The sequence below is a fragment of the Rhinopithecus roxellana genome, chromosome 4, assembly GCF_007565055.1.
Source record: "Rhinopithecus roxellana isolate Shanxi Qingling chromosome 4, ASM756505v1, whole genome shotgun sequence".
In the NCBI taxonomy this organism is placed as follows: domain Eukaryota; kingdom Metazoa; phylum Chordata; class Mammalia; order Primates; family Cercopithecidae; genus Rhinopithecus; species Rhinopithecus roxellana.
Genome location: NC_044552.1, coordinates 29,374,089 through 29,399,707, shown reverse-complemented (window position 1 = coordinate 29,399,707; position 25,619 = coordinate 29,374,089). Strand labels below are relative to the sequence as shown.

Below are 25,619 nucleotides of genomic sequence, written 5' to 3'. Positions count from 1 at the left end.
CCCAGGAGGGAGAATTTCTCATCTCCACTTTATAGATAGAGACCAAGTTTCAGAGAGGAGCTTGCCCAATTCCATATAATCAGAAAATGTTGGCACTCTACCATCCAACTCCACTGCCCCGCTTCTACGATTCCTTTTTTTTTTTTGAAACAGAGTCTTGCTCTGTTGCCCAGGCTGGAGTGAGGTGGCTTCATCTCTCGGCTCACTGCAACCTCTGCCTCCCAGGTTCAAGCAATTCTCCTGCCTTAGCCTCCCCTAGTAGCTGGGATTACAGGCGCCCGCCACCATGTCTGGCTAATTTTTGTGTTTTTAGTAGAGATGGGGTTTCATCATGTTGGCCAGGCTGGTCTCAAACTCCTGACCGCAGGTGATCCACCGCCTCAGCCTCCCAAAGTGCTGGGATTACAGGCGTGAGCCACCGTGCCTGGCCTTAGGATTCCTTTTTCTTTCCCAATTATTCACACTAAGAAAAATGGGTGGAAATTGTAGGAAATTTAATTTTGCCCTAATATAAAGATTGTATATGCCCTGGAGCCATCAAACATGAGTTACCTTAGGCAGTACTGAGGTTCCCATCCTCCAGGTATGCAAGTGGAAGCTCACCAACCCCTCGGTGGAGATGCCCAGAGAGTGAGGGACAGTGAACTGAATGAAACTTCTATGTTGCCGGGGGCGGTGGCTCACACCTGTAATCCCAGCACTTAGGGAGGCCGAGGTGGGTGGATCACCTGAGGTCAGGAGTTTGAGACCAGACTGACCAGCATGGAGAAATTCCATCTTTACTAAAAATACAAAACTAGCCGGGCATGGTGGTACATGCCTGTAATCCCTGCTACTCGGGAGGCTGAGGCAGGAGAATCTCTTGAACCCAGGAGGCAGAGGTTGCAGTAAGCTGAGATCATGCCACTGCACTCCAGCCTGGACAGCAAGAACGAAACTCCGTCTCAAAAAAAAAAAAGAAACTTCCATGTCGTGCCGGCCCTAGGATCTTGCAGTTTTGTGATCAATGAATCCCCTTTTAACCACAGGCTTATGAGTTAGGATTGCATTCAGCTGTAAGTAGCAGAAAAACCCAAGTAATTACAGCTGAAGCAAATAGGAACATATATTTCTCATGAATCCAAAGCCTAGACATAGGAAGTGCTGGCATTCTTTTGGTGGCTGGTAGCTCTGTGTTTCTCTTGACCTTCTCTTCAAGGTTGCCACATGCCTTAGGAGCAGCTCCTTACTTCATGTTCCCACCGTACTCAAAGGCAGGAAGCATGGAGTAGTTGGCGGCTGGGAAGTGGGGAGAAGGAGCAGAGAGTTTCTTCTTGCACACCCTCTTTTTTTTTTTTTTTTTTTTTTTTTTTTCGAGACTGAGTTTCACTCTTGTTGCCTAGGCTGGAGTGCAGTGGCACGATCTCGGCTCCCTGAAACCTCCACCTCCTGGGTTCAAGCAATTCTCTTGCCTTCAGCCTCTCGAGTAGCTGGGACTACAGGCACCTGCCACCATGCCCGGCTAATTTTTTGTATTTTTAGTAGAGACGGGGTTTCACCATGTTGGCCAGGCTGGTCTTGAACTCCTTACCTCAGGTGATCCACCTGCCTCGGCCTCCCAAAGTGCTGGGATTACAGGCGTGAGCCATGGCGCCTGGCCCATGCTCTCTTCTTGTCTTTCCCCAAATGCTCAAGGCCGACTTCTCTTCATATCTCAGAGGTTAGAACTAGGTTATCTGACTACCTCTAGCTGCAAGGGATGCTGGGAAAGCAAAGGGAATAAGATCCTTCTCCTGGGGCCAGGCACATTGATGCCTAAACAATATTGGGTTTCAGTTGGCAAGGAAGGGGGCAATGGCTATTAGGAAACCAGGTAATGGTGTCTGCCACATATGAATTACGTTCTCAACAAGAGGAGCTTTCAATACCTTAACCCAGGAGGAGTCTCAGGCCCTGAGGCAGGGCTGAGTCATGCTTCTTGGTGCCACATTCAGTCCTGGAGATCTGCATTCATGTCCTCTTCATGTGTTCACTGAATGACCATAGTGTGCCTGGCACCATGTTTTGGACTGTGGGGGGCATAAGGAAAATGTCCCTGGTCTCCAACAGTAAGTAGGCAGATGGGCTTTGGGCTCTGCAGAAGCAAGTGACCAAGACCCCAACCTTTATATAGCTTGCATTTTGTTTCCAACGGCCAGTAATGCTGTAGACTCTCAATTTCTGTTGCTTTTCAGCATCACAGAGGCACAGCAGAGGCACAGTCTAACCATAGCTCAAAGAACCACATGGTCCCAACTTACAATGGTTTGACTATTTTTCAACTTTATGATGGTGCGGAAGCGACATGCGTTCAGTAGAACATCAGTCAATTACATGAGATATTCGACACTTTATTCTAAAATAGGCTTTGTGTTATTTTGCCCAGCTAATGTAAGCATTCTGATTGAGCACATTTAAGGTAGGCTAAACTAAGCTATGATGTTCAGTAGGTTACGTGTATTAAATGCTTTTTTTTTTTTTGAGACAGGATCTCACTATGCCACCCAGGCTGGAATGCAGTGGCATGATCATGGCTCACTACAGGCTTGACATCCTGGGCTCAAGCAATCCTCCCTGCTCAGTCCCCCAAGTAGCCGGAACTACAGGCATGTGCCACCATACCTGGCTAATTTTTTTTTTTTTTTTTTTTTTGGCCGGGGGTGGAGATGGAGTCTCTCTCTGTTGCCCAGGCTGGAGTGCAATAGCACGATCTTGGCTCACTGCAGCCTCCACCTCCCAGGTCCAAGCAATTCTCCTGCCTCAGCCTCCCAAGTAGCTGGGACTATAGGCGCATGCCGCCACGTCCAGCTATTTTTTTTTTTTTTTTTTTTTTTTTTTTTGTATTTTTAGTAAAGATGGTGTTTCACTGTGTTGCACAGGCTGGTCTCGACCTCCTGAGCTCAGGCAATCTGCCCAACTCGGCCTCCGAAAGTGCTAGGATTACAGGCGTGAGCCACCAGGCCCGGACTTTTTTTTAATATTTTTAGTGGAGATGGGGTTTCACCATGATGCCCAGGCTGGTCTTGAACACCTAGGCTCAAGCAGTCCATCCACCTCAGCCTCCCAAAGTGCTGGGATTACAGGTGCGAGCCACCACACCTACCCATTAAATGTATTTTCTTTTTTCTTTTTTGGAGAGAGTCTCACTCTGTCGCCCAGGCTGGAATGCAGTGGCACGATCTCGGCTCACTGCAACCTCTGCCTCCCGGGTTCAAGTGATTCTCCTGCCTCAGCCTCCTGAGTAGCTGGGATTATAGGCATGCGCCACCACGCCTGGCTAATTTTTTGTATTTTTAGTAGAGACGGGGTTTCACCGTGTTAGGCAGGATGGTCTCAATCTCCTGACCTCATGTTCCACCCACCTCAGCCTCCCAAAGTGCTGGGATTACAGGCATGAGCCACTGCGCCCAGCCTAATTTTTGTATATTTAGTACAGATGGGGTTTCACCATGTTGGCCAGGCTGGTCTCGAACTCCTGACCTCAGCCGATCCACACGCCTTGGCCTCCCACAGTGCTGGGATTACAGGCGTGAGCCACCGTGCTCGGTCCAGAGTTTTCAGCATGTAGTCTCATTTGTTTATTTTTGCTATTGTTGCCTGTGCTTTTGGTATCTTATCCAAAAAATCACTGTCAAAACTAATGTTGTGTAATAGTTCCCCTACATTTTCTTCTAGGAGTTTTAAGGTTTCAGGTCTTATATTTAGGTCTTTAATCAATTTTGAGTGTATTTTTGTGTGTGCTATAAGATAAGGGTCCAATTCCATTCTTTGGCATGTGAATATTCAGTTTTCCCAACACCATTTATTGAAAAGACTATCCTTTCCCTAGGGTGTCTTCTTGGTGCCCTTGTTGAAACTTAATTGACTGTACAGGCTTGGGTTTATTTCTGGGCTCTGTATTCTCCCCTTCCCCTTCTAACTTCTTAGACATTGGGTATCCTTGGGAACTTCTTAGACACTGGATATCATTGGGTTTCCAGCTTGCCACCTCTCCTTCATGGGTTTTCTCTGAATGGGGAGAGCTCATGTGACACAATGGAAGTCTGGTTATCAGTCTGATACAGTTAGTACAGGACAGCATATTCTACCAAGGTATGGTTCACATAGTTTTGCTGTGACTTACAAGGGGGTGTTCTAAGTACAACCATAGATTACCTCCAAACTCCCCAGCCCTTGCATCCTAAGCCCAACATCCTGGAAGGCACATTTGGCTCAGTTCTGGTGGCTGAATGTGGAACCTTACGTCCAAAATCTGAAATAATTAACTCCAAAATGTAACCTGAATATAACAGGCACTACGCACAAACAAGCGAGCTGTCATCTAACTCGAAAAGCCTCACCACACACTGAGACTTCCTAAAACTCCACTTGACTCATTCTCTCCCCAACCCCACACCACAGTCACTGCTCCAGTCTTTCTTTCTCACTCTTTCCTAGGCTCTCCTTCCTTTCTTCTTTTCTTGTCCCTCTTTTCTCTTGCCTCCCAGAAGATTCAGATTCTGCCCTTTCCAACTGTGTGACCTTGAACAAGTTGCTCAACCCCTGTGTCCCTACCTGCAAAACAGAGGTGATAACAAGACAGACCCCACAGGTTTGTTGTAGGACGAAATGAGATCATGTGCGTAAGGCACCTAGAACTGCCCCTAACATCTAGTAAGGGCTCCATAAACATCATCAATTCTTCATACACATGGATGTTTTGTGTACCTTCTTTCACATTTCTGAAATTTAAGGTCGTGGAACTGAAATATGACGTGTGAACTGGGCTTTCGGGGGGTAGATTACAGAGTGGGCTGAAGGCAGAAAGGGGTTGGGGTGGGAAGGGAGCTTTGGTCTCCTCTGGGGGACTTTCATTCATGCCCCAACTGGGAAAAGACCCCAAGCCCAACAGTGTCCCTTCCTGCTTCCTCCCTCATATCACCTCCCACCCCCCTGAAACCTGCACCATGCCCACCCCAGCCCAGCCCACCCAGGCCCCAACTCTGTGGGCAGCAAACATTTAAAAAGCTGTTTATTTCAATGATGGCGCATCACTCCTTCCCCCTTCCCTCCACTCATGGCGGAGGCTCTGGGGAACAGGGCGGAACACAGGGAGGTGTGGGCAGGGAGGAGAGCAGGTGTAGGAGGAGGCAGCAAGAAGGGGGGAGCACTAGAAGAACATTTTCTTAGCCAGCTTCTGCCTTCCAATTTTCTGACAACGGCCATAGGCAATGATAGACCATTTCTCATTCTTCCAATATACACAAGTCAGGTTCTGCAGGCAGGGACACTCTCTATATTGGCCAAAGAATGCCTGGGAAAGACAGGACTTTGACCTCGACCTTGCGGGCAGCTCGTCCCTGAGCCCCTAAGCCCAGCCCACTCCAGCTCCAGGGCCTCCGTGCTTGCCCACAGCCAGGAGCCAGGGATAAAGGATAACTTGACAGCTGCTCAGAGTGGCACCTCTGGCTGCCTTCTCCAGGCTAGCTCCTGGATTGCTCAGTGCCCTCCCGGCTCCAGCCCTTGTAACCCTGCCTGTCACTGATCCATCTGCCTGTCCTAAGTCCATGGACACACCATTGTAGGGCCTCCATGTCTTGTCTTTAAATCCTTCTATGGGCAAATCCACTCCCTCCCCTACACACCCAGCTCAGAGGCTGCCTCTCCCCATCCCCCACTAGGAACACCCGGGGCCACAGCAGAACTCCTGTACTGGATGAAGACGGGGCTCTGGGGCAGAGGCCGGACCTAGCTGTGCCCATTTACTGTACTACTTTCGGCATTTGCTGAGAGGACACCTGGAGAATGAGAACCCACATTAGGGACGTGAAGCATCGCCTCCCCGCCCCCAACCAAGATTCCAAGATCCTAGGGTGGGCTGCCATATTGGTTCCGTCCACAGGCTCCCCCAGAAGGCTTGGAGGTGCAGTCCCACGGGGGAATTCCAGGCTCCGGGACATTTCCGCCCACCTACCCTTCTTTCCTCCCCAGGAATCTGGGTCCGCCCTGGCTCCCCCTTCCCCTGAATCCCCTTTGGCTCCCCCCAGGCGCCGATACCCACCAGCGTTTGACACGGGCTGCCCTCGGACCCGTTCTCCGTGCAGTGCGACTCGCAGATGTCTGGAGTCCGTCGGCAGCACCCAGTCTGGCAGTCCTGGTTCCGGATGCAAATCTCCTTGAGGTCCTGCAGGGAGGGACACGGCCCCGCCAAGCTCCACCGCCCGCCTTCCGCCCTCGCGGCCCGGGGCTTTCTCCCTACTGGGGCTCTCCCCAGACTGTGTTCCCACCATCATCTCTGGCTCCTGCCAGGCAGGGCGGTCTCTACGTGGGGGCCAGGGTAAGTCTGTACAGATGGAGGGTGCCTGGAGGGGACTGAACAGTTTTTAAAAGGTTTACTCTTGGTGCCCTCAACATAGGTTGCTTCTCATACACACCAGGGTGGTCTAGACTTTCCTGTCTCTCTCTTGCACTTCATTCTGCTGCAGTCTTCTCTCCCGAAAACTCATACTTACCCTTTCACCGGTGGTTGATGGTCACCTACATGCCCCCCACCTACTCTCCCCACACACATCAATGACCTCCACCCAGTATTGGGGCTTAGGACAGTAATTAACATTATTGATCGCAGCCACCCATCATCTCTGACAATTTCAGTAGTCATTCAACGGGCAAATACTGAGCACCTACTTCGTGCCAGGCACTGTTCCAGGCACTGGGAATACAGCTGGGAACAACAAAAACAGAAATCCCTGTCCACCTGCAGCTGACATTCCGGAGCAGCACTGTCCAACAGAGCTTTCCGCAGTGATGAAAATGTGCTTTTTCTGCTCAGTCCAATAGCCACTAGCCACTGCTGAGCACTTGAAATATGGTAGTGCAACTGAGGAGATGAATTTAAAACTTTTTTCTTTCTTTTCTTTTCTTCTTTTTTATTTTTTTTCTTTTGAGATGTAGTCTCGCTCCCATCGTGCAGGCTGGAGTGCAGTGGCGTGATCTTGGCTCACTGCAACATCCACATCCTGGGTTCAAGCAATTCTCTTTCCTCAGCCTCCCGAGTAGCTGCGATTACAGCCGTGCGCCACCATGCCCGGCTAAGTTTTATATTTTTAGTAGAGACAGGGTTTCACCATGGGCCAGGCTGGTCTCAAACTCCTGACCTCAGGTGATCCACCTGCCTCGGCCTCCCAAAGTGCTAGGATTACAGCTGTGAGCCACCGTGCCCAGCCCTCTTTCTTTCCTTTCCTTTTTTTTTTTTTTTTTTTTTTTTGGACAAGGTCTCACTCTGTCACCGAGGCTGGAGTGCAGTGGTGCAATTATGGCTCACTGTAGCCTCAACCTCTGGGTTCAAGCAATCCTCCTGCCTCAGCCTCCCATGTAACTGGGACCACAGGCATACACCACTATGACCAGCTAATTTTTCTATTTTTGTAGAGATGTTACAGGTAGTTAGACAGGCATGAGTGGGGTAGGAGAGGGCTCTCCCCCTCCCACCACGAATGTCAGGTGATGGTTCAACAGTTATCACATTGCCTCTCCAAAAATGATAATTTGGCAGCTAGGCTCCAGGGAGAGACAATCTCCTAATGGTCCATAGCTGTTAATATTAAAGTGTTCACTGAATGCAGGGGCCAGAGAGAAGCAAAAAGGGCTTCCAGTAAAATCTCAGATGTTGGGCGAGTGAGTCTGGGAATGCACATTAAGAGAAAAAATGGAGGAGTATGAATTTCCACAGGCGCACTCCACTGGAAAAAGGAAGAAAGTCTCAGACGGGCATGCGTACAACTTCCTAAACACGCTGCGTGTGCTCACTTCCCAAGGGTAAGGAGGACACTGCACATGTGGTCAGCTCACCCTAAGGGAAGAATCAGGGGAGAGAGGCACGCGACACTGGAGGTGGGCAAGGGCTAGGGCCAAGGTTAAACACTGCACTTGTCCTTCAAGTTGCGCACTTGGGACTCTTCCAAGTTTACTTTCCATTCTTTCGTGCTCTAAAGCTTTTTAATAAACTTCACTCATGCTCTGAAACCTGCCTCAGTCTCTTTGTCTGCTTTATGCCCCTCAGTCAAATTCTTTCTTCTGAGGAGGCAAGAATTGAGGTTGCTGCAAATGCATACAGATTCATTGCCAATAACTCAGATACCTTCCACCAGTAAGAGACAGGAGTCTCGCTTTGTTGCCCAGATTGGTCTTGAACCCCTGGGCTCGAACAATCCTCCCACCTTGGCCTCCCAAAATGTTGGGATTACAGCCATGAACCACAATACCTGGCCTGAATTTTAAATTTTGTTGAATTTTCATAAATTTAAATCTAAGTAATTATATGTGGCTAGTGTAAACCAAAAATAAAATTTGAAGCCTCCCACCACCACCAATCCACAGCCATCTCAATGGACTCCCTCCTTGCCCAGAGCACTGTAAAATTTAACCTGAAAGACTGGTTCAGGCCATGACGGGAAGTGGGGGCTGGACATGCCTCATTAATACCCCATTCAGCATTACCATTAACAAAGACCTTAAGTCTGATCAGAAACATGTACAATCTATTTTCTACGAAGCCTATTCCTGGAGGCTTCATCTGCATGATAAAACCTTGGTCTCCACAAGCCCTTTTCTTAACCCAGACATTCCCTTCTGCTGATAATAGCTCTTTCAACCAATTGCCAATCAGAATATGTTTAAATCTACCTATGACCTGGAACGGAAGTCACGCCCCCCACTTCAAGTTGTCCCGCCCTTCCATATCGAACAAATGTAAACCTTACATGTACTGATTGATGTACTGTGTCTCCCTAATGTGTATAAAAGCAAGCTGTACCCCAAAAAACAAAACAAAACAAAGCAAGGTGCATCCCGGCCACCTGAGGCTGTATCACGGCTGTGTCCCTAACCTTGGCAAAATAAACTTTCTAAATTGACTGAGACCTGTCTCAGATATTTTGGGTTCACACTAGTAACTGCACTACTGGACAAGTACAGCTCTAAAGAGGGAGACAGGGAAGAGATACATAAATGAAATGATAGGGTGTCACAGACAAAACGTTGAGCAAAATAAGTCAGATTTTTTTTTTGGAGATAGAGTCTCGCCCTATCGACCAGGCTGGAGTGCTGTGGCGCAATCTCAGCTCACTGCAAGCTGTGCCTCCCAGGTTCATGCCATTCTCCTGCCTCAGCCTCCCAAGTAGCTGGGATTACAGGTGCCCACCACCATGCCCAGATACTTTTTTGTATTTTTATTAGAGACGGGGTTTCACTGTGTTAGCCAGGATGGTCTCGATCTCCCGACCTTGTGAGCTGCCCACCTCGGCCTAAGTGCTAGAATTATAGGCATGAGTCACCGCACCCTGCACACCCCTCCCCTTTTTTTTTTTGAGACAAAGTCTCACTCTACTGCCCAGGCTGGAGTGCAATGGCACGATCTTGGCTCGCTGCAACCTCCACCTCCTGAGTTCAAGCAATTCTCCTGCCTCAGCCTCCCAAGTAGCTGGGATTACAGGCATGTGCCACCATGCCAAGCTAATTTTGTATTTTTGGTAAAGATGGGATTTCACCATGTTGGTCAGGCTGGTCTCGAACTCTTGACCTCAGGTGATCCACCTGCCTCGGCCTTCCAAAGTACTAGGATTACAGGCGTGAGACACTGCACCTGGCCCAGATTTTTTTTTTTTTTTTTAAGTACATACTGTGTGATTTTATCATACAAAGTTCAAAATCAGTCTATAGGCCGGGCGCGGTGGCTCAAGCCTGTAATCCCAGCACTTTGGGAGGCCGAGACGGGCAGATCACGAGGTCAGGAGATCGAGACCATCCTGGCTAACACGGTGAAACCCCGTCTCTACTAAAAAATACAAAAAACTAGCCGGGCGTGGTGGCGGGCGCCTGTAGTCCCAGCTACTCGGGAGGCTGAGGCAGGAGAACGGCGTAAACCGGGGAGGCGGAAGTGAGCTGAGATCCGGCCACTGCACTCCAGCCTGGGCCACAGAGCGAGACTCCGTCTCAAAAAAAAAAAAAAAAAAAAAAAAAAATCAGTCTATAATAATGGAAGTCGCTGGGCACGGTGTAATCATGCCTGTAATCTCAGCACTTTGGGAGGCCGAGGCGGGCGGATCACGAGGTCAGGAGATCGAGACTATCCTAGCTAACACGGAGAAACCCTGTCTCTACTAAAAATACAAAAAATTAGCCGGGCGTAGTGGTGGACGCCTATAGTCGCAGCTACTCAGGAGGCTGAGGCAGAAGGATGGTGTGAACCTGGGAGGCGGAGCTTGCAGTGAGCCGACATTGCGCCATTGCACTCCAGCCTGGGCAACAGAGCGAGACTCCGTCTCAAAAATAATTATTATAATTATAATTATAATTATAATAATGGAAGTCAGGAGACTGTTGCCTTTGGTTCTATTGACTAGGGGAGAAAGAGTGAGCCTTTTGCGGTGCTGAAAATGTCCTATATCTTGTTCTGATGATAGTGATGAAGGGGTCTGCATAGATTCAAATCCATTGATTTCTGTGTAAACTCAAGATTTGGGCACCTAATAAGGTGTAATTTTTACCATATATGTTATATATATAAAGCAAGTAATATTTATATTATATATGTATAATCCTATTATGTATGATTACGTGCTATAAAGAAAATAAAGCAGGAATGGAGGATTGGCTATAGCCGCCTCCCGGCCTCCCTGCTTCCACCCTTGCCAGTGACCTCCCCCAGGTGCCCCCTCACCATCCCCATTCTCGCTTCCACCTCCCCAACCTCCTGAAGTCAGTTCTTCCCAGAACAGCTAGAGGAGTCTTTTTTAAAAGATAATTTCCACAATGTCATTCTCTGGATTCAAATCCATCACTGGGGCTCTGAATCCACACCTGGCCTGACCCCAGGGCATCTGTGCTTGCTGGCCCTCTGCCCAGAACACCCTGTCCTGCACTCTTTGCCCGGCTGTCTCCCGCTCCTGCCTCGGGCTGAAGACTTCCTGGACACCAGCAGAGCAGTCCCCATCACCTGGTTGTACTTTGTTCACAACACTTATGACTCTCTGAGATCATCTTATTTATACGTTTAAAAAACAATTTATCTCCCTCTGCTAGCACCTCAGCTCTAGGACACGGATCTTCTGCCCTCACATTCACCGCTGTACTTCTTAGCCCCTTGGACTAAAGTCCTTACACATTGCAGGTGCTGAATGAATAACTGTTGAATAAATGAGAGTATTGTAACTCTGTTCCATTTATCTCTCTGATCTCATCTCCCATGATTTCCACTCTCTCTCATTCCTCTTTGCTGTTCCTTGAATATGTCAGCACATTTCCACCCCCAGACCTTTGTCCTGGCTGTTCCCTCCATCTGGAACGCTCTTCTCCCAGAGACCTGCCTGCTTTGCCCGTTAGGAAGGACCTCCCTCCCTGTAGGCCTTTGCTAAAATTTCACATTCTTAGTAAGCTCTTCCCTGAGCACCCCCTTTAAAACTGCAAACGCTGGCTGGGTGCTGTGGCTCATGCCTGTAATCCCAGCACTTTGGGAGGTCAAGGCAGGTGGATTGCTTGAGGTCAGGAGTTCAAGACTAGCCTGACCAATACGGTGAAACCCTGTCTCTACTAAAAATACAAAAAAAAAAAAAAAAAAAAAAAAAATTAGCTGGCGTGGTGGTGGGTGCCTGCAATCCCAGCTACTTGGGAGGCTGAGGCAGGGGAATCACTTGAACTCAGGAGGCGGAGGTTGCAGTGAGCTGGGATTGCCCCACTGCACTGCAGTCTGGGTGACAAAGCAAGACTCCGTCTCAAAAAACAAACAAACAAAAAACCCTGCAAACCCTTCTCACACCACCACTTCCCTAGCCCGTTTCTTATTTTCACTTTCCTTGCTTATCACCTGAGATAGATGCCATTATTAATAGCATGTATTGTAAGGTTTTACTTCTTTGCCTCATACACTACAGTGACTGCTCCACAAGGGCAAGGATTTTTATCTTTCTTGCTCACAGACCTATCACTAAATGTAGAAAAATAATTTACATATAGCAGGTACTCAATAAAAATGTGTTGCATGAGTGAATACCTGTCTCCCTCACCACATGTGTGCATGGGCAGGGGGGCTCTCTCACATTCACCTCTGTGGCAGCAGCACCTGGCACTGCCCTGGCACAGCTCCCAGGACCAGGGTGTTTTCTCTTTCCTCCGAGACATCCTCTACCCAACACTCCCTGCTGCCCCCACTTCTGGCCTTCTCCCACACCAGCCTCCATGCCCACTCACTTCCCCAAATAGTACAGGCCTTAGGACAGTGGAGGAGGAGGTGACTGCACTCTCCAGCTTTCTTACCAAAAGGTTGTATTTGGTCGGAGAAAGTGAGCCCCTGGTGAAGAGGAAGAGAAAGGAGAATAGAAGGAACAGCAGCAGTAGCCATTGGGGTAGCATCATGGCCCACAGGTGGTGGTGGCTTTTCTGAGGTCCAGCGAAATATCCTGCACACCAACCATGTGGGTGTGCTCCCAGCTGTGGGAACACCAGGTAAAACCAGCACCCAACCCTGTCAGAATTTTCCCATCCTGCACAAAACTCAGGCTAGGCCAATCAGCAAATTCCACCACAATGATTAGTTCAGGCAGACTAAGCCAATCCAATCAGAACTGATCTTAGGATGTTTGCTGAGAATTGTGGAACAGAGACGTTTTCTTTCTCTGAAAGGCACAATATTGATATACATGGTGGATTTGTGGTTAAGAGCCTGGCCTCTGGGGCAGGATTGTCTGGGTTCAAGTCTCAGTTCCAACCCTTATCTAGGAGCCTCAATACCTTGTTTATAAAATAGGGATAATTATAACACCTACTATAGCCCTGTTGTGACAACAAGATGAGTCAATACAGTTAAGAAAGCACTTTGGGCCAGGCGCAGTGGCTCATCCTTGTAATCCCAGCACTTTGGGAGGCTGAGGCAGGAGGATCACTTGAACCCAGGAGTTTGAGACCAGCCAGGGCAATATACTGAGGCCCTGTCTCAGAAAGAAAGAAAGAAAAGAAAGAAAGAAAGAGAGAGAGAGAGAGAGAGAGAGAGAGAGAGAGAGAGAGACAAAGAGAGAAAGAAAGAGACAAAGAGACAAAGAAAGAGACAAAGAAAGAGACAAAGAAAGAGAGAAAGAAAGAGAAAGAAAGAGAGAAAGAGAAAAGAAAGAAATTGGCCAGGCATGGTGGCACACACCTGTAGTCCCAGTTACTTGGGAGGCTGACGTGGGAGGATCTTTTGAGCCCAGGGGGTTGAGGCTGCAGTATGCTGCGACTGAGCCACTGCACTCCAGCCTGGGTACTGTCTTAAATTTTTAAATCAAATGAAAAAGAAAGCACTTTGCACAGTGTCTGGAGCACAGGAAGTGCTCAATAAATCCTACCTGTTATTACGTGACACCTGGAATGTCTGTGGCTACTGGGAAGGAATTCAGCCTGAGAGCTGCTGGCTCTGGCCCCACCTGAGGGCTGCCCGACCTCTGGACTTCCATTTCTGATCACCAGGAAATCCCCTCCTCACCTAGACCAATTTGGGTTGGTTTTTAAGATACTTGCAGCAGAAACAGGCCTCACTGCTACCGCAATTATATGACCTAGGGCAAGTCATGTCGCTTCTCTAGGCCTCAGTTTCTTTGCCCATGCAGTGGAACGGACAATACCTGAGAGAGCGAAGGCATCGATGCACCAGGTCCCTTTCCCACCACAGGCATTTTTGCATTTATACTTTGCACATTCTCACCAACTCTCTAATGACGTCTACCCTTTTGTGCCCCCCCAACCTGCCCCGCAAAACATTCTGATACCTCCACCTAGTCTCTACCTACCACACACCCCTCGATAGGCACCCCAACGTACACTCTACTGGCATATTCCTCAATCCCATCTCTCCCACACAGCCCTCCAGCCCTCCAACCAGAGAATCGGCCCTTTCCCAGACCCAGCCTCTGCTCCACCACACCCTCCCTGCGCCATTCCCTTCCTGGAGTTCTACCCTGAGCTCCGGACAGAGCCAAATCCCATAAGAAGCTCATTCATGCCTCCAGCCTCCCCTTTTGCCTGCCCCCTAAACTGGTACAATCCCCACCAGGTCCCCTCGCCCAGAAAGTACAGACAGAGGCCAGGCCAGAAAGTGACTTTAATGTCTCAGGAGCTGGATTTGGTGCAAGTTGGTGGCACCCAGGGCCTCTGGCCCCAAGGGAGCAGTAATCAGTCTGCATCTTCCTCTAAATCATATGGCACCGGCGGGCACACATCAAGTCCTTGGATATGCATGTCAAGCCCCCCCGGCAAGGGCAGATGATGTTGGTAGCTCCCTTGGTCTGCAGGGAGTGGGTATGAGAATTGGGAGTCATCAGGATGCAGGAAGGATGGGGACTTAAACTTCTTAGGGACCAGAACCAAGAGTACCAGGGCTGGAGTAAGACAGACCTAGGCTGTCTCTACAGCTTGTAACTGCATGACCTTCAGCAAGTCAATGAACTTCTCAAGCTCAGTTTCCTCATCTGTCAAATGGGGACAGTAATAGTAACCCACCTCATAGGGTTGTTGTGAGGACTAAATGAGATAGAGCAGATCAAGTGGTGATAATAAAAAGACCCCTTAGGCCGGGCGCGGTGGCTCACCCCTGTAATCCCAGTGCTTTGGGAGGCCAAGGCGGGTGGATCACCTGAGGTCAGGAGTTTGAGACCAGCCTGGCCAACATGGTCATGTACTAACAATACAAAAATTAGCTGGGCATGGTGGCGCATGCCTGTAATCCCAGCTACTCCAGAGGCTGAGGTAGAGAAATTGCTTGAACCCAGGAGACGGAGGTTGCAGTGGGCCAAGATCACACCATTGCACTCCAGCCTGGGCAACAAGAGCGAAACTCTGTCTCAAAAAAAAAAAAAAAAATACCCTCTAGCCACTTCAGCTGTAGGGTCAGGTCATGGTAGGGGCCCTGCTGCTTCCTTAGGGCATTGTCAACTCCCCACACAGGGACACAGAGGCTGAGCCCACCCATCTTAGAAAGGTTTGGGCCCAGGGCCAGGTGAGCAAGAACAGGGCGTACTGAGCATTCTTCTCCCTGCATTCCTAGAAATGAATGACAACCATGCTGGTCTGCACACTGTCGTTCCCAGGGCCACATAATCTTCCCAATAGCCTGGTGGGGTAGGTACTTTAGCCTCTCCTTGTAGATGAGGAAACTAAGGCTCAGAGAGCCATGATGACCTGCTTGAGGTCACAAAGATTGGGTGTGGAAAAGTCAGGATTTAAACTCAGGTCCAACTCCAAAGCTGTGGTCCTGCCACTACAGCGCCATGCTGCTCTCAAGAAATCATGTCACTGTGGCAGGGAGATGGGGACTAGTAAGGGGAAGGTCATTTCCTACTTACCCTGCCTCAGTGATGTGAGAAAAGAGATATTCATTCATTCAACAAGCATTTATTGGCTGGGCACGGTGGCTCATGCCTATATTCCCAGCACCTTGGGAGGCCCAGGCAGGTGGATCACCTGAGGTCAGGAGTTCAAGACCGGCTTGGCCAACATGGCAAAACCCCATCTCTACCAAAAATAGGAAAATTAGCCAGGCATAGTGGTGCATCCCTGCAATCCCAGCTACTCAGGAGGCTGAGGCACAAGAATCGCTTGAACCCAGGAGGCAGAGGTTGCAGTGAGCCGAGATCATGCCATTGCACTCCAGCCTGGGTGACAGAGCAAGACTCCATCTCAAAACAAACAAACAAAGATAAGCATTTATTGAGCACCTACTATATGCAGACACTAAGCTGGGGGTAGGTGCTTCATAGATGAATATGATGCAATCCCTGCCCTTGAAGAGTTCTAACCACTGGGAGAGGCAGAGAAAATACATGGCCAATTAGGGAGATACATGTCTGACCCCAGGGTACAGGAGCTCCAAGGAGGCAAGTCTTCTCAGAGGAAGTGGCTGGAGTTGTTTCGTACCATGAGTAGGAGTTTGCCAAGTGGAGAAGAGGAAGGGCACTCCAGACAGAGGTGAAAAAACAGGTGGGGCCAGGTGTTTTTTTTTTTTTTTTTTTTTTTTTTTTTTTTTTTAACTTCCTCTGCCTGCTTCTCTACTTGCCAGAAGTTGCCCCTTCCTAGGGCCTCACCTGGGGCAAGCAGATCATGGTTATTCTGGCCCTGGGGGCACAGAAGGCTCCACCGGATTCCAAGTCCATGAGGCAGCAGCCACTGTAGCACTCAGAGTGGTGGAAGCACCTGTCGGTGATTTTCTGTGGGGACAGGCAGGATGTCTGCCAGGCTGCGGACAATCCCTGAGTTGTGTGGGAGGGCAGGAGAGGGTTCCCACCATTGCCAAAGAGCCCAGGGGTCCAGGAGAGGTTACGAGGTTGTCGCCCCCTGGGGGAACTGGTCCCCCCAGCCCCACCCCGGCCCCTCAGCAGGACCCAGGGGAGCAGAGGAGAGGAGGAGAGGGGGATTAGCACTTTTCCTTCGGCCTCTCCTTTCGTGGACACCCCTCACCTCCATGAGTCCCATAGGGTGTGTCCCATTTTGCGGGGCGGGGTTGGGGCGTGAGAATGAGGGGACTGCGGGCTCCAAAAAGAGGAAGAGAAAGAGAAGAGGGGAGAGCCCTCCTGCCTGGAAGAATCACTAGACAGTGAGGCCAGGCGGAGGAAGAGGGGGAGAAACCAGAGCAGGCAGGGAGGGTTTGGCTGTGAGCACTTTGGGGAGGCAAGTGAATCCAGGACTGAGGCCATCGGAAGAGGCACGGGCGGGGGAGGTGGGGGGAGCGAGGGTGCTGGTCATAGGCCAATTTCTCTCCCCTCGAGGCCGCCAGGGGAAAGTGAAGCGGCTTTTGAAGTCCGTCTGAGGATGCCCCAAGCTGCCCGCCTAGGTGTGGTTCCGGACCCACCTCTCCCTTTCAGGCTGCCCGGCGCCTTCGGGCTCCACTGCCCCTGCGGCGGGGCCACCCTCCCCTGCGGTCGCGGCGGGCTGGGGGCGTTCCCTGCCTCACCTTTTTATATTGCGGAAGCGCGCTCCAGAGGGGCAGCACCGCCCCCGCCAGGATCCCCGCCACGAGCGCCAGGGCTGCGGCCATGGGCCTGGGCGGCAGAGCAGCGGCGAGGCTCGGAGGGGCAGCGGGATAAACCCTCTTCCCGCCACGTGACCCGGCGCCCCAGGCCGCCCTCGCGGAGGAGGGGCGTGGAGGGCGCGGACGCCTGCGGAAGGGAAGGAGGGAAGAACGGCGCTCAGGCTCTCACGCCTGGGATTCTAGACTGTAGGGGCCTCCATACGTGTTACTTCCAAGTAGAAGCTTGAAACTGTAAGACAAAACTATGTTTTTATTGTATTTATTTATTTTACAGACGGAGTCTCACAGTGTCGCCCAGGCTTAAGTGCAGTGGCGCCATCTCGGCTCACGGCCATCTCTGCCTCCCAAGTTCAAGTGATCCTCCTGCCTCAGCCTCCCGAGTAGCTGGGACTACAGGTGTGCGCCACCACACCCGGCTAATTTTTAAAATTTCTGTAGAGACGGGGGTCTCCCATGTCGCCCAGGCTGGTCTCGAACTCCTAGCCTCAAGTAATCGTCCTGCTTCAGCCTCCCAAAGTGCTGTGATTACAGGTGTGAGCCACTGCACCTGGCCTCAACAATTTTATTTTTATAAATGGCACAAAACATATATACTGAAATAAAAAGAGCTTCCTTCCTGCTGCTGATTTTCTGTCTGCCCTTGCAGCCCCAGATTCTCCCCTTAACCTTCAGGATAATCCAGCCCCACCCTCTGGGCTGCTCATACCCGCTGCAGGCCCCATTCTCCTCTTCTGTAAGAACCAGGAGGTGGGACAAGATGGTCTCTAAGTCTTAAATCTCATGCAGTCCTAATCATTTTATTAATTGTCTAAGGATTCGTCTGTGAATTGTGTGAAAGTCAAGATGTGGGGGCAAAATGGAGGGGTGGGAAGAGAAGAAAACTCAGAATGGGGAAGAGGGTTAAGGGAGAGCTGCACAGCGCAATCCTGGAACTGGGGGAGGCAGGTCTTCCTCAGGACTTCCCTGTGGATGAAGCTTCCACCTCACCCCGCCTGCCTGCTTCTGCTTTTTCTAATTTTTTTTTTTAATTTTGTATTGTTAATATTTGTTATAGAGACAGGTTCTCCTTATGTTGTCCAGGCTGCTCTTGAACTCGGGCTCAAGAGATCCTCTTGCCTAGGCCTCCCAAACTGGTGGGATTACAGGCGTGAGCCACCACTCCCAGCCAGCTTCTACTTTTGAAGTTTTGCTTAAGAAATGGACTGAGAAATCCTGTCTCGGTGGGGAATAACAGCCAAGAATAACAGCCCCCACCGCACTCAGAGGGCCCTGTATCCATTATTTCCTCCCTGTATTAACACTAGCTGTCACAGAGTAATTAACACTGGCTGTCACAACAGAACTCCTGGAATTTCATGGCTTGGCACAATAATGCTTTATGCAAAGTCTGATTTGGGGCAAGAGACCCTTCTTCCATCCTATAGCCACACCATCTATAAGACTTGCCTCTGGCTGGGCATGGTGGCTCACACCTGTATTCACAGCACTTTGGGAGGCCAAGGTGATAGGATCTCTCTCTTTTTTTTTTTTTTTTTTGAGACAGAGTCTCACACTATTGCCCAGGCTGGAGTGCAATGGCACAATCTTGGCTCACTGCAACCTCTGCAAAGTGCTGGGATTACAGGTGGGAGCCACCATGCCTGACCGAGTCTCTTGAGCTCAGGAGTTCAAGGCCAGCCCTGGACAATATAGTGAGGCCTCATCATTACAAAAAAAAATTAAGAAATTAGCCATACATGGTGGCACATGCATGTAGTCCTGGCTACTCGGGAGGCTGAGGCTGCAGTGAGTTATGATCGCTCCACTGCACTCCAGCATGGGCAACAGAGTGAGACCCTGTCTCAAAAACAAACAAACAAACAAAACTAGCGTCCAAGGTCTCCATGGAAGACCTGCCTTCTCCATTCACAAACCACCTGCTGGAACTAGTCACATGATCCCAACCTTCTAACCTTCTGCAAGGCAGGCTGGGAAATTCAAGGGAGTCTTGGAATGTTTAGCATCTACTATCATTTCTGCTGTGTAACTCTTAGCTCTGTTTTACAGACTAGGAAACTGAAGTCTCAAGATAAAGTTACTTGCCCAAGTAACAAGATGAAATGGCAGAGTCAGATATAAATCCAGGGCATTCTAGCTCCTGGGTCCAAGTTCTTACGACTAAACTACACTGGGAGTGGCCGGAGGGCTTTGCCCCTAGTAAGGGGGTTCCCATCATTAACTAGTAAGGGGGGTCCAGCAGTCGTGGTCTGAGCTCTCTTCATATGTGTGTTCTGGTACCTTGGCTAACTAGTGACCCATCCACGCAGATCATTTGTAAACTGGAGAGGAGTTCTGGGGATGGATACTTCTCGTACTGCTTCACTGGCTTCCTTTGCCCATACCCCCATGACTGTTAGACACTTGAGAAGTATTGTTGACTGCTTAGGAAAGTGGCAAATTTGAAGGCAAGGGGCCAGCAACTGTGTGTCAGGGTTGGCAGCCCCTGGGGAACCCACTGAAGGCTCTGAGGGGTGGTGAAGCCGCTGGAATTCTGTACAAAATATTATGTGCATGGATTTTTTTTTTTTTCTTTTTCTTAAGCCAGAGATCTTCTGGTTTCCTCAAAAACAACTGGTTCAGAACCTTTATTTTCAGTTGAGTAAACTGAGGCTCAGAAAGGGCAAGGACTTCTCCCAGTGACTCAGCTGGTGAGTAGCAGAGCCAGGCCTAGCTCTGCTCCTGACTCCAAGTCCTGTGCTTTTTCTCCTGTACCATGGCCTGCCAGCACTGGTCACAGGCATGTGTCCAGGGTACGTCCGCATTGCGGGGGAGTAGGAACCATATCACCAGGGTCTCCAGCACCGGGAATCACTGAGCTGCCTGACCTGTGGGCGTGACCACAGCTCTGCCCAGGGCCCAAAACTGGCCACCTCAGACTTCAGTGAGCAGAAGGGGGTCAGTTCAGGACAGGGGAGCACCTTGCTGGTGGACTTCTTACCCCCTATTTCCTGCCCCTTCACCTTCCCCTCCTCTGACGGTCTTTAATGTCTCACTTCTTTTCTTCTGCATCTTTCTGGTGGCCCAAGTGGTGATTTCCATGACAATGTTCTCACTGGTCTGCAGCAAAATGAAAACAATAAGGATAATGTAGTAGTGTTTTTGTTAAAGGTAAATATATTAAATTTATTATTATTAAACAAAAATTTTTTTTGAGACGTCACCCAGGCTGTAGTGCAGTGGCACGATCTTGGCTTACTGCAGCCTTCGCTTCCTGGGTTCAAGAGTCTCCTACCTCAGCCCCCACTCCAAGTAGCTGGGACTACAGGTGCGCACCACTACGCCTGGCTAATTTTTGTATTTTTAGTAGAGGTAGCGTCTCAACATACTGCCCAGTCAAATAAATGTATTTAATTTAAAAAGTGATTATTTATTTTGAAATTATGTCTTTTCTACTTCTTTGGTGTTAAAATGTGCTTTTATGAAATAATGGCCATCAGGAGTTCAAGACCAACCTGGTAACAAAGTGAGACCTCTGTCTCTACAAAAAATAAAAAAATTAGCTGGGCATGGTGGCATCTGCCTATGGTCCCAAATACATGGGAGACTGAGGTAAGAGGAGCTCGAACCTGGGAGATTGAGGCTACAGTGAACCATGAGATGGACTGTCTCAAAAAAGTAATAATAATTAAAATAAATAAAATGGTGATGGTATTTGGAGGTAAAAAATAACAAATAAAATATTTAAAAATACATTTTAAAAAAGCAATGATAGCCACGATACAGTAGTAGTTTTGTTTCATTGTTCATGTTGTTTTTTTGGGCATATATGTACATATATATATACACACACACACATATATATATATTTTTGAGACCGAGTCTTGCGCTGTCACCCAGGTTGGAGTGCTGTGGTGCCATCTTGGCTCACTGCAACCTCTGCCTCCCAGGTTCAAGCAATTCTCCTGCCTCAGCCTCCCGAGTAGCTGGGATTACAGGCACCCGCCACCATGCTCAGCTAATTTTTGTATTTTTAGTAGAGACGGGGTTTCACCATGTTGGCCAGGCTGGTCTTGAACCCCTGACCTTAGGTGATCCACCGGCCTCCCAAAGTACTGGGATTACAGGCTTGAGCCACCGAGACTGGCTTTTGGCCAATATATTAAATATATGTGCACAAATTCTCAGTCCTCAAAATTTTTTGGAGGTCTTATCAGTCTTTGAAATCCAAAATAAAATCCTGGGGAAAACTGACCTTGTGAAAATTGCGCATTACTCAAGTCCTCCTGAAGGAACTCTAAAAGTAATCTGGGGAGAGTGAGGAATGAGTGGGTGCCCTAAGAGTTTGAAATGCGAAAATAGATCCTCAAAGCCTTCCTAGACAAGAGGACCAGAGTGGGAAGTGTTTGGAGGTGAGGAGGTGGAGGCCTCAAGCTTGTATGTCGCGGACTCTGGCAGGAGAGGGCCGTGCTGTTTCGCTAAGCCTTAAAGGGGGACTGGGATTTGGTAAGCAGAGACTAAGGGTTTCCAAGCAGGGGTACAGGGTGGGTAAAGGTTTGGAGGTGACAGTGAATAGCTGTGAGTAGAACAGCAAGGAGATGGTGTCTGCTTGTGGGGGATACAGATTGGAGAAGGGGCGGTCAACGTGCCAGGGAACTTGAGGGTCTGTGAAAATAGCCCCCGTTGAGGTGGCTCCTCGGTGGAAAGCTGGGCTGGTGGTGGCAGTGCTAAAGTCAGAGCAGGGGGACCTGAGCCACTGAGCCAGGGGTGCAGGGTGAGGGTGGGGTTGCCCGGCTCTGTCTGTAAGGTCTCTAGAAGGAGACGCCCAGCATGCCCAAGGGAGATCAACTGTTTCCCAGCTTCTAGTCACCCCACCCACACAACATACTCTGAACCAGGGGCAGGGCTCAGAACACACACTTCTCATTTTATTTCTTCCCAGGACAGGCTGGCCCTGCTGAGAGGCTATCAGCTCAGCTTGGGAGAAAGACAGGCCTGGAGGGAGAGGAGGCAGATGACCTGCCACCTCCTCCTGGACTGGGCTGGCCTTTTGACCCTAGGGCTTTGGCCTGAAGGACAGAGTGGGCGGTGGTGTCTGGCGACCAGGTGTGCTGCCCCATTGCCTTCACCCATGGGAGGGGACTGAGCTTTTCTAAGCAACTTAGCCTATGACAGGGGCCTTCCTTAGAGGGGCCAAGGAGGACTCCCTACAACCTCTGTGTTCAGGCAAAAGGTTCATGCACAGAGAGGTCTCCAGAGGGGACATAGCAAGGGAATGCCCCGTTCTGCCAATCCGCCTGTGCGTAGGGTGCATGTGTAGACTTGCTGGCACTCGAGTCCCTTCCTTCTCCCACTCGGTGAGTCTGAGCCACATTTGTGCCCAGTTGCCTTGGCAGTGAGGGCCCCTTGCTTACCTCAAGGAGCCATGAGGGAATCACAACTCCTGCAGCTGCAAGTGAAAGAATTCCAGCCAAATTATGTAATTTTAACACTAAAAAGCAAAAGAAACAGTATTGGGTCAGTCACCATGTGAGGCTGGCCTCAGGGCTCCAAAGAGAAACCACTGACAGGTGTCTCTCTCTTCAGCGTCAGCCTTCAGTCTCATTTCCTCTCAGGGAGGGAGACTGCCTCTCTGTGGGGGCAGCAGGGAGCTGTACACAGCTCTATGCACCTCCCTTCAGCACCCATCTAGAAATCCCTAGAAGGCCAGGGGGACTAGGGACCAGAACCTCATGGAACCTGAACAGGGCAGCTCCCCAAAGGCAGGGAGATAGGGGGTTGCTGCCTCTTGAGGAATAGCGCATGGATGCTGAGTAGGTAGAATTATAAGTGCCCATAACACCCCAAGTTGCCATACACGGAGGACTGCTCTGCTTAAGACCATACCTGGGCCAGGTGCGGTGGCTCAAGCCTGTAATCCCAGCACTTTGGGAGGCCGGGGTGGGCAGATCACGAGGTCAGGAGATCGAGACCATCCTGGCTAACACGGTGAAACCCCGTCTCTACTAAAAAAATACAAAAAACTAGCCGGGCGAGGTGGCGGGCGCCTGTAGTCCCAGCTACTCGGGAGGCTGAGGCAGGAGAATGGCGTAAACCCGGGAGGCAGAGTTTGCAGTGAGCTGAGATCTGGCCACTGCACTCCAGCCTGGGTGACAGAGCGAGACTCCTTCTCAAAAAAAAAAAAGAAAAGAAACCCCATCTCTACTGAAAATACAAAAAATTTGCTGGGCGGGTGCTTGTAGTCCCAGCTACTCAGGAGGCTGAGGAAGGAGAATGGTGTGAACCCAGCAGGCGGAGTTTGCCGTGAGTCCAGATTGTTCCGCTGCACTCCAGCCTGAGGGACAGAGCAAGACTCTGTCTCAAAAAAAAAGATCCTACCTGGATTCAGGAACAGCTCCCTGGGGCAGGAAGGAGTCATGGACAGTAGTATCCTTTAGCCAAGGGTGACACTGAAGGAAGGGTCCTTGAAAACTTGTTCCCGCCCACCACCCTCAAGAAGCCTAAGCTACATTCTATAGAGCAATGGATCTCAATCACTTTTTTTTGGCTACAACCCATGGTAAAGGTACATTTTACACAGATATTCAGACAACTAGTAGCTCCAATTAGTTGGTGTCTGTGTTATGCTGGTTTGATGATCACCACTGCAAACGTGTGTGCTCGTGCATACATCAATGTGTAGATGTGTGTATGGAACTAAAGTTTCACAAAACAGGCCGGGCGCGGTGGTTCAAGCCTGTAATCCCAGCACTTTGGGAGGCCAAGACGGGCGAATCACGAGGTCAGGAGATCGAGACCATCCTGGCTAATACAGGTGAAACCCCGTCTCTACTTAAAAATACAAAAAACTAGCCGGGCGACGAGGCGGGCGCCTGTAGTCCCAGCTACTCGGGAGGCTGAGGCAGGAGAATGAGCATAAACCCGGGAGGCGGAGCTTGCAGTGAGCTGAGATCCGGCCACTGCACTCCAGCCTGGGTGGCAGAGCAAGACTCCGTCTCAAAAAAAAAAAAAAAAAAAAAAAAAAAAGTTTCACAAAACAATACTTACATTTACCATATGTGATCTTATCTGAGATTTTCTATTCTTTTCGATTTCATCTTTTAAAAGTGCTGGTTAGGGGCCGGGCGTGGTGGCTCATGCCTGTAATCCCAACACTTTTGGAGGCTGAGGCGGGCGGATCACGAGATCAGGAGTTTGAGACCAGCCTCACCAACATGATGAAACCCCGTTTCTACTAAAAATACAAAAATTAGCCAGGTGTGGTGGCACGCGCCTGTAACCCCCAGCTACTCAGGAGGCTGAGGCAGGAGGATCGCTTGAACCCGGGAGGCAGAGGTTGCAGTGAGCCAAGATCGCACCACTGCACTCCAACCTAGGCGACAGAGTGAGACTCCGTCTCAAAAAAAAAGAAAAAAAAAAAAAAAAAAGCTGGTTAGGATGCACCAAATTGGTTTCATTGCCCACTTACCATCCATCAATTGCTCTACCACTCTGTTGAGTCCACTAGGTTCATCTGTCCAACTGACTGTATACATCTTGTTGGTCTCCATTCCATTTACCTATTCATTCATCATTCATTCATGTGTTCAACAAACGTTTAGTGATACCTATCGTATGTCAGGTACCTTAACATCAGAGCTCAGTTGCAGATAAGAGATACCACCGTACTTATTTTAAGCAGAAAGGAATGTAATACAGATAATCGAGGGCTGACAAAGACATTGAAATGACTGGAAGAGTGGAAACCAGACTGAGCCTCCAGGAATGACTTAAAAAACAAAACAAAACAAGCAGAACTGAGCTACCAGGGGAGCTACTACCCCTGCTGCCATCAGGCAGGCGAGGAGGCAGGTAGTCGTCACTGCAGCTGTGGTCCCGGGAACACACACGTTAGCTGTGATATCGGGTTCAGGAAGCTGCCATGAAAAATTATTGCCTGCCAGGTGCAGTGGCTCACACCTGTAATCCCAACAGTTTGGGAGGCCAAGGTGGGAAGATTGCTTGAGCTCAGGAGTTCAAGACCAGCTTGGGCAACATAGCAAGGCCTGGTCTTTACAAAAAAAAAGTTTAAAAATTAAACTGTAAGGCCGGGCGCGGTGGCTCAAGCCTGTAATCCCAGCACTTTGGGAGGCCGAGACGGGCGGATCACGAGATCAGGAGATTGAGACCATCCTGGCTAACCCGGTGAAACCCCATCTCTACTAAAAATACAAAAAACTAGCCGGGCGAGGTGGCGGGCACTGTAGTCCCAGCTACTCCGGAGGCTGAGGCAGGAGAATGGCGTGAACCCGGGAGGCGGAGCTTGCAGTGAGCTGAGATCTGGCCACTGCACTCCAGCCCGGGCGATAGAGCAAGACTCCATCTCAAAAAAAAAAAAAAAAAAAAAAAAAAAAAAATTAAACTGTAGTCTCAGCTGTAGTCACACCTGTAGTCCCAGCTACTTGGGAGGTTGAGGTGGGAAGATCGTTTGAGCCTGGGAGATTGAGGCTGTAGTGAGCCATGATTGCATCACTGCACTCCAGCAAAACTATTGCCTGTAGGCAGGTGTGGTGGCTCACGCCTGTAATATTAGCACTTTGGGAGGCCAAGGCAGGAG

At 49.7% G+C, this 25,619-nt stretch overlaps 2 protein-coding genes across 4 annotated transcripts; both read right to left on the bottom strand.

The window, feature by feature from the left end:
• Positions 1 to 1,230: 1,230 nt before the first annotated feature.
• CLPSL1 (colipase like 1) lies at positions 1,231 to 12,408 on the bottom strand. Of its 2 annotated transcripts, none has more exons than XM_030929210.1 (3): positions 12,310 to 12,408; positions 6,059 to 6,181; positions 1,231 to 1,278 (listed from the first exon to the last, which is right to left on the bottom strand). In XM_030929210.1, the coding sequence occupies exons 1-3, from the start codon at positions 12,406 to 12,408 to the stop codon at positions 1,231 to 1,233; spliced, it is 270 nt and encodes an 89-aa protein (XP_030785070.1). The 2 variants fall into 2 exon arrangements, with proteins under 2 accessions (XP_030785070.1, XP_010387967.1); XM_010389665.2 differs by lacking the exon at positions 1,231 to 1,278 and adding an exon at positions 5,084 to 5,311.
• A 1,705-nt stretch (positions 12,409 to 14,113) lies between these two features.
• Positions 14,114 to 17,170, bottom strand: CLPSL2 (colipase like 2). Of its 2 annotated transcripts, none has more exons than XM_030929211.1 (3): positions 16,970 to 17,170; positions 16,104 to 16,268; positions 14,114 to 14,309 (listed from the first exon to the last, which is right to left on the bottom strand). In XM_030929211.1, exons 1-3 carry the CDS (start codon positions 17,051 to 17,053, stop codon positions 14,214 to 14,216), a joined length of 345 nt encoding a protein of 114 aa, XP_030785071.1. In that variant the 5' UTR covers positions 17,054 to 17,170; the 3' UTR covers positions 14,114 to 14,213. The 2 variants fall into 2 exon arrangements, with proteins under 2 accessions (XP_030785071.1, XP_010387966.1); XM_010389664.2 differs by having other exon boundaries at positions 16,104 to 16,226.
• Between the last annotated feature and the right edge of the window lie 8,449 nt (positions 17,171 to 25,619).